Source organism: Nannochloropsis gaditana (genome assembly GCF_000240725.1).
Source record: "Nannochloropsis gaditana CCMP526 unplaced genomic scaffold scaffold725, whole genome shotgun sequence".
NCBI lineage: Eukaryota > Eustigmatophyceae > Eustigmatales > Monodopsidaceae > Microchloropsis > Microchloropsis gaditana.
Genome location: NW_005803228.1, coordinates 6,316 through 14,755, shown reverse-complemented (window position 1 = coordinate 14,755; position 8,440 = coordinate 6,316). Strand labels below are relative to the sequence as shown.

The following is an 8,440-nucleotide window of genomic DNA, read 5'->3' as shown; positions in this document are numbered from 1 at the left end:
GAGGGAGGGAGGGGAGGCAGGAGGGTGTACCTTGAACAGGAGCGCCATGACCGTGGCCGCACTTTGCTTGCAGTACAGGTCCGAGCCATCGAAGGCCCGCAAAAAAGGCAGAGCGTCGAAAGTCTTGCCCCCGTCGTGGGAGAAGAGGGGGGCGCGCTGACGGGAGGGAGGGAAGGAGGGAAGGAAAGGAGGGAGGGAGGGAGGGAAAGGAGGGAGAAGAGTTTCTAAGCTGCTAGGGAGGGGCACGTCTTGGCCCTCGGCAAAACAAGGAAGCAGAGGATGGGAGAAAAGTTGGATACCACTGCAGTGCGGTAAATCAACCGGGGTAAAAGGGAGGGAAGGAGGGGCGGGATGATGGCGGGGAGGGAAGGGGGCCGGGACAGCACGGAGGTTTCCAGCCATCGCAAGGTCAACCACATGACGCGTAAGCGGGAGGGACGAAAGATAGGGAGAAAAGGAGGGAGGGAGGGAGAGAGGGAGGGAGGGAGGGAAAGGTACCTGGGGCAGGTTGTCGGAGAGGATGTCTTGAAGCTGGGTCAGGGCGTACTGCTGAATGACCAGGTCGCTGACTGAGTTCAAAAGCTTCAGCAACGTGTCCACAAGCTTCGACGCGTCCCCAGGGTCGGCCAAAAGGAAGTCCAGGGGTTTGTCGTCGCAGTCTTTCAAAATCTTCACCTGGGGTGGGGCGTGAAATAAAAATGCGAGGGAGGATGGGCCTGCATGCCTAGAGGGGAAGGGGACAACGCACTTCGACATGGCTACCGCTCCATGGCTGCGGGTAAACTCACTCGCATACATGCGTATTTTTGTAGAAATCACGCAACATTTAAATCCTTTGTGCCTGATTTGAAACCTCGTGTCCTCCCCTTCTCCGTCCCTTCCACCCTCACCTCTCCTGCATCCAGCATCGTTCGTCCGTAGGTGTCCCACTGGATATTGGTAAAAGAAGCCAACACCTGCTCTCTATCAGTGAGAACTTCCGAGGAGTCCGACCCGGCCGGGAGGATGCTTGCGCCCGTCGGAGTCGAAGGGGGTTCCGTCATCGTCTCCTCCTACAGAGTCTTGTCCTCGTTATCTCTTCCACCGTCCCAGCTTCGTCTTCCTGAACGCAAAAGGAAGCAGCACGTAGCGACCTTCGGGGCAAGAGAAAGATAAACGCGAGGCATGTGAATTTCGAGGACGTGAAGTGCCCAAATGAGATTTTGATGAAGTGTACATAAGGGGAGATTCCCCTCGCTGCTCGCTGTTCATTATCCTGCCAAGGGGTATGACATGATTCTTCACTTCCGTGGACTGGCTACCTATATCACCACCACTGTTACCACGACTCCCTAAGTCGTGGGCTGTACATGTCGGTAAGCTTACCGCCTTGCCCGCTTACCATGAAAGCTAGAAAGGGAAGCAGGGAGGGCCCGAGGGCAGGCTCGCCAAGGGCAGAGGTGATGACGGAGAGGATGTATGATGTTTTAGACCATCATCCCACATGTCCTTGACATGGGGGGCGGCCATGAACCCAAAACCTGGACATGGATGCGATGCTTTCGACACAGAGGGATTTTTTCGAAGAGTAGGGGGAATAGTAGCCGTGAGGGCAAATGCGAGTTAAGTGAAAGTTATAAATCGGAAAAAAATCGAATTTGCCCTCACGGCCCATTTATTTCCCCATACCAGGGTAGCTACGAAACACCGTCTTCTTGAACTTTGATTTATTTATTCACTTATGAAAATTCTCGCTAGTTTAACAGATTTTTCGATGTATGAAAAATGTAGAAAAAAGTTTAGACAGAATCAGCTCCAAATCTTATCATGTCTTTTAGTGGGAGAGACTTACAACACGGGTAGAGACATATATATTACCAAGTAAAAAGGCTCTTCGTATTTTCCTGCTTCTAGCAATATCACATCACCAACAACGCCAATTTTGTTTTTTGTTTTGTTCCCTTCGTTCTTATTCTCCTTTCCACCTTTTCGACTCTTTGCCTCTTTTTCCCTACAACTTCTTAAAGGGAGGGAAGAAAAAAACAAGTCGAATGCAGGGCTTTACCGCCCCTGCTTGCTCTTGTGTGCGAATTTCTTCCAACTCTTCCATGTTGACGAAGGTTCGGTTTCCGAGAAACATTGAACTTCTGCAAAAAGTCGCTGACTTTGAAACTTGTAAACGGGTGGTATTTCGCCAGATCAGGAAATTCGCAATAAATTGAAAATGATAACATTATGAGGATTGAGTTCCTTTTTCTACTGATTGCCAGCCATTTATGATGCTCCTACTATCAACTCATTGAAGATTTTACGTACGCATTTATCAAAAATACCAAATCTTGCTCCTTAAGGAATTTCTCGGGTTTTCTTTTTTATTAATCCTGCAACGCACCGGAAACATCCGCGCAAATTTGGCCTTTCTTCAAATTTGCATTTTTGATTCTCACCTTCTCGGCCTTTTTTAAAAAGCTTTCGTGGATTTAAACTACCTTTCTAACTATAAAAAGCACGTTATACAAAATTCTTTAATCTAGTTTTTCTTGCGTTTGCTCGTTCGCTTTTCTCCTTTCTCTTGTTCTCTCCCTCCATCCTCACGTTCACTTTTACGATGTACGCCATAGTCACCACGGGTTTTAAATGAAGCTACTCGCAAGATTGCGCCTGGACGTTCTAGAAGACGCAAGATCGCGCCTGGACGTTCTAGAAGAAGACGGCATTGGAAATCTTCAACTTGGGCCGGTACATGATGACACTGGAGGCAAAGAGACCGATGGAGATGGAGACGGCCACCAGCATCATCCCACTGCCAAAATCCAAGCCGCCATTCAGGTCGTCATTCAGCCATTTTTCCACGCCCCTGACGCTCATTCCCCCTGGCACGATCAAAAACACCCCGGCCAAGATAGGGACCAAGGCAGGGCTGTTCGTCGCGTAGGCGTACAGATTCCCCGCCACGCCACACACAAAGGCGGTCAGCACCGTGCTGCTCCCGGGTGTCATTTCCCCCACCGTCGGCGCCAAATTGATGGTGACGTAGCCAATCGCGGCTACAATGAGCATACTCAGCCATTGGACCGGAGCTGCTTTCATAAGTATGTTGAAACAGGTCACGGTGGCGATGAAGAGAGGAATTTGGGTCCACATAGAGACTGGGTTACAGTTTTCCGTCGACGTCCAGCTAACATTACTCTCCCAGAAGGTCATTCGGTGCCCTGCGTCCCACGGATATCGTGTGCATTGTGTACGGAAACATAAGTTGTGAGAGCTTCGAAGCCAGCAATTCGACCACTTTTCATCAAAAGGCATTTTCCCACATGCCCGACCGGTCGCAACCCTATTCAGGCGCAGGGAAATGAGCGCAAACACAATGTCCGTGCCTCCCTCCCGCGTCAGTGCTATTCACTCACCTAAATCGAGGCCGAAACCAATCAAAAGGGCGTTCATGAGGGCCGTCATCATTCTGACGGTCCCTGAGATCATGCTTTGCGTCGACAGTTCTGCGGGCGTGCATCCGAAGGGAAGGGAAATGGTCGCATATGAGGATACGACCGAGGATTGAACCAACAACAATCTAAACAATGACCCATCCGCCCCCCCCCTTCCCTCCCCCCCCTGACAAAGGATAGGCCGCTAGCTTCCTCAAAGACGGCTATCCAGCGACCTTCCCCCCTTGTCCGTCTCCCCTCCCCTGCATTAGTATGACACCGGCGTGCAACACGACCAGGGAAGCGGCAAGCAAGGCGCCCGCATCGGGGGCCAGACCCGACTTACGACACTAGCGAACACGAGGAAGACGTACCAATGATGGAGGACGTGATGCTCCAGCCGGGGAGGAGGTAGACAATGGGCCCAAAATGAATGGCCAGGGAGCAGGTGTTGGGGATATGGGCCGCCAAAATGGTGGCGAGGAACGATGCCAGCCACGCAGAGGCAAAGACTCCCAACTTCCCGACAATGTAGGACACGTCCGCCATCACCCACAGCCCCCCCGCAAAAATGCCGACAAAACCCGCCAGTAGACCGTCAATCAACGAGCCCGAGAAGAAAAGAGGGGCGACACATCCCGAGGCAATCGCATAGCAGGCCAGTTTGACTTGCCAGGAATACAGGGGAGGCTCGGCGATCATGCTGTCAAGCTTCTTGATTGCAAAAGGCAAAGAAGGAATGCGCTGCTCCAAAATCAAATTCACTGCGAATGGTGGAAAGGGAGAGAAGGAGCGAGAATCAAAGCCACGTCCCCATAGCTCTGCAGATCTGTGGAAGTGCAGGCACGTGCAGCCGGCGGGCCGGACGAAGGAGTATCGCCGCCCTTGTCTCCCACACGCTTTTTGCACCGGTCTGCTGCTTGTTTTCTACCTACCGAGATGATTGACCCGGCGGAGTTTGTACACGTCGAGCCCCCCCCCGACGGGGAGGATGTGGGTCTCCGTGTTGGATGCACTGGGCGAGCCGAAGGAGATGAACATGATGTTCGGGAGAATGATAAAGGAGCCTTCCATGCCCATGGTCTGGAGGAGGACTGGAAAGAAAGCCGAAAATGAGCGAGCAAGTCAAGAATGGCAGAAAAGTCGCACGTTGTCGGAGGGTCCTAGTCATACCCAAGGCGCGCCGAAGGGGGGGAGTCAAGCGCTATCCCCTGGCATGCACCTCCATGGGAGACTGAACTGAAAGATCGCTTACCTTGCATGCTGTATTCAATCCGTGGAATCGGGCACCCGTACGAGAGCAAAGAGACGGCGAGTTTCATCAGAAAATCTTCCTTTCGAATCACAGCGGCCTCGTTGCCAACCTTCCCTCCCGGCCTGTCCACCCCCTCGAGTCCCTCCAAGTGCGTGGACGACAGCGTACCCAGCACGTACTGGGCTCGCACGTCCTCCACATCCATATCGTCGTCCGGGGTCTCTCCTTCCTCAGGACTCTCCGCCCACTCCTTTTCTTCTTCCCAATACGGCCTTTCTCCGAATTGCTTGATCCCCTCGGTGAACACTTTCTTCGCGCCCCAACCACAACACGCGCACATCTTTTTGCTGAAACCGGCCAGTGCCGACCAAAACCGCGCAAAATCGCTCTTGTCGCCGTCCTCCGTGCCTTTGCTGAATTTTTGCGTGACCATACGCGTCAGGGAGCCTACGGCTTCTGGCTGTTCCTCTGCGCCCCCTTCTTCTCCTGCACGGGGACTCGCACGGCTGTGAGAGCGTAAACCCATGACAGCCATGGAGATGGCAGGAAGCAGCCCTGGGGTTCTATTCCGATTCTTTCCCCCCTCCTCCCTGGGCGCCGGGCGGGGAAGACCGAAGTTTCGAATACTCTCGCCACGGTCGGGCAGAGAGGTGATAGGACGGAGGTTGGAGGCATACAGAGAAGATCCTTGCGATAAGGATGCTTGTCGATGCATAGGCGGAGGACGTTGGCCCGGCTTGAAGGTACCGGAGGTAGACGCTGTCGGAGCGAGGGCTGATGAGCTCTTGGCTTTATGTTGGGACTGGAAGGAGAACCGGTGGACGGGATGCGTTCTCGTCGTGTCAATTGAATCAGTAGCACCTGTATTCGTGTCCCCTGGAGGGAGTACCGACGATGTGAACGTAGAGCCCCTGCGCGTGTGTACCGGGTCGGAGGGCAGGCCAGAAGCTTGCAACACGGGCGTCTCCGACAGAGACTGCAATCTGGGATCCTGCGGGCTTGAATGCGGCAAGTGGCGCTGATTTTCGTCCCTTTCTGCACCAGTCCCTGGCGTCTGCATTGAAAAGTGGTCGTCACCTAGCTGGCGGTGATCTTGTCCCCTCGGCTGGTCATACCACTGTTCCTGGTGTGGCGGCTTTCCCGACAGAGATCTTTCTGACATGATCCTACGATGGGATGTATGACGTAGGATGAAAGAATGTGTTTAAATATTGTATGCTTTCGATAGTTATCCGCTCGATCTTTTAATGAGATTTCAAGGCTTTTTACGGCGTATAGGCGTACTTTTTTCGCCTATATGTCCTATGATTGTTTTCCCGCGGGAGACACATCCAGGAGGTTCAAGCTCTTTACATTTTCCCTTATGACACCTTATCAAATGCAAAAGCTTCGAGGAAACCTGCAGATACTCTTTTTTTAATGATCAAACGAAAAGTGCACAAGGGACAGAAATGGCTACTTTCCGCAGACTGTCGCTGTAAATGTAGCTCACAGGAGCACATGTTGCCAAGCTTTTCCCGAGTCAGCTGTCGCTGTTCCCACGGCGGGAACGCCCTTGTTATTTCCCAAGGTAAACGTTTTTCTTCCTCGTTTTTTTCAATGAATACATGCTTTTGCAAGCCGAAGCAAGGACCTCGACATTGCAAATATACTTGTTACGGGACATCAAGGTTTGATAGTAAGAACGCAAAGGAATACTGATTTCGTGGTTTATATCCTTCCTGTAGTGTGAAAAGGGGATGTACAACCGAATTTGAGCTAAAATACGTCTTTTACGTCATTCATCTTTTGACTTATGTGCCTTCATTTTAAAACTGCTGTTTTCATGTATGGGCTTCTTCGAAAAAGCCGTGGCGAATGCTGTAAATATATATGATGAGGTGGTGCGCTTAAGCTAAGAGCAAGGTAATGACCGAGAATTATTTACTGCGCAATCATGGACATTCAGTTTTGTCTGCAGATTTACATAAGGAATTGTAATAAAAGAGTATGAACCGCATGTACGCGATGCATGCAAGTTTTGAATCTTTCTTTTCCCTGCTTTCATCGCTTTCTCATTTTTTTTTTCACAGGTGGTATATCTCCAAATGCACACGCGATCCTTTCTTGCTTTCAAATGGCTACCCCATTCTAATTTTTTCCTCCTCACTGAATTTCGACAAGTCATTACCACATGTACCCTAATGCTACTATCTGTGTTACCTCAAGCTCATCGATTGATCGACCTGAGAAGCACTAATTGTCGATTTTTCATTGACATGTGAAGTTTCACACAAATAGGAGAACAGCAATCACGCTTTTAATTAATCTAGCTCAGAAAAAGACAGCGTTGGAAATTTTCATCCTAGGTTTATACATCAAGACGCTCGAGGCAAAGAGACCGATAGAAATAGATACCGCAATCATCACAATTCCACTTCCAAAGGCCAGGCCGCCGTTCAAGTCATTATTGATCCATGCTTTCACTCCTTTCACACTCATTCCACCCGGTACGATCAAGAAGATTCCGGACAAGATAGGGATCAAGGCGGGGCTATTGGTGGCATAAGCATACAAATTTCCAGCCACGCCAACGAAAAAGGCGGCTAAAACGGTGCTACTGCTGGAAGACATGTTGTGCAAGGTCGGGGCTAAATTGATGGTCAGGAAAGAGATGGCCGCGACACAAAGCATACCCAGCCATTGAGCTGGGGCGCCTTTCATCAGGATGTTGAAGCAGGTGATGGTAGAAAGGAAAAGAGGAATTTTGGCCCAGGCAGAGACAGGTTGGCAGTGTTCCGTGGAGACCCAACTGCTTGTGTTTTCCCAGAAGGCCATTCGATGCCCTGCTCGGACAAGTGCGTAATGCATGGGAGGCATGAGCAAGCGCAGGGATATTGCGGGTTGTTTTTTGTTCGGGACCCTGCAGGGACGTAAGCCTCTACACCATGTCCTCCCTTCCCGTACGTCCTGATTCTGGCTCTACCTACCCAAATCAAGGCCAAATCCAAGCAAGAGCGCATTCATGAGGGCGGTCATCATGCGTATTGTCCCAGATAACATGTTTTGTGTCGAGAGCTCTGGTGTATGTATTGTAGGGGGAGAGTATTCGAGTAGAGTTTCACGATTCTTTCGGGGGCAGCACGCGGGACGGAGAGAATTTTGATCGCACGACCCCGAATTAATCCAACATCATACACACCACCTTACGTCTTTAAACGTAATCATGAATGAAAGCGAGCAGAAGCTTACCAATGACAGCACACGTGATGCTCCAGCCGGGGAGGAGGTATACAACGGGTCCAAAATGAATGGCCAGCGGGCAAAGGTTCGGAATGTGGGAAGTCGAAATTGTGGCACAAAACGACGACAGCCATGCAGAAGCAACCAAACCTACTTTTCCGACAATGTAGGACACGTCCGCTAGCACCCACAAACATCCCGCAAAGAATCCGAGGAAGCCCGCCAATAGACCATCAATCAACGAGCCCGAGAAGAAAAGAGGGGCGACACATCCCGAGGCAATGGTGTAGCAGGCCAGTTTGACTTGCCAGGAATACAGGGGAGGCTCGGCGATCAGACTGTCAAGCTTCTTGATAGCATGAAGGAGGGAAGGAATGCGCACTTCCAAAATTTGGTTCACTGCGAGAGGAATAGCGTGGTTGGGGGGGGGAAGGGAGGGTTGTGTGAGTACGTGAAAGATTATTGCCATGAGCGCTTAGGACCACTAAATACCCAAAGGAGGAACGATCTCTCGCAAAAGAGAAGGATTCCTCCAAAAGAAAATTGGTGCCCTGACCTC

At 51.0% G+C, this 8,440-nt stretch overlaps 2 protein-coding genes across 2 annotated transcripts; both read right to left on the bottom strand.

Moving 5' to 3' along the window:
* Window positions 1-2,679: 2,679 nt before the first annotated feature.
* On the bottom strand, window positions 2,680-5,821 carry NGA_0469610 (pheromone-regulated membrane protein; the record flags this gene model as incomplete). The annotated part of the gene is made up of 5 exons (XM_005853811.1): window positions 2,680-3,191; window positions 3,387-3,550; window positions 3,751-4,168; window positions 4,340-4,498; window positions 4,660-5,821. The coding sequence occupies 5 exons, from the start codon at window positions 5,819-5,821 to the stop codon at window positions 2,680-2,682; spliced, it is 2,415 nt and encodes an 804-aa protein (XP_005853873.1).
* Window positions 5,822-7,458: 1,637 nt separating this feature from the next.
* On the bottom strand, window positions 7,459-7,909 carry NGA_0469700 (uncharacterized protein; the record flags this gene model as incomplete). Its single annotated transcript, XM_005853812.1, has 3 exons — window positions 7,891-7,909; window positions 7,629-7,718; window positions 7,459-7,484 (listed from the first exon to the last, which is right to left on the bottom strand). Coding segments are annotated over exons 2-3 (99 nt in total), but the record flags the coding sequence as incomplete, so codon positions are not given.
* Between the last annotated feature and the right edge of the window lie 531 nt (window positions 7,910-8,440).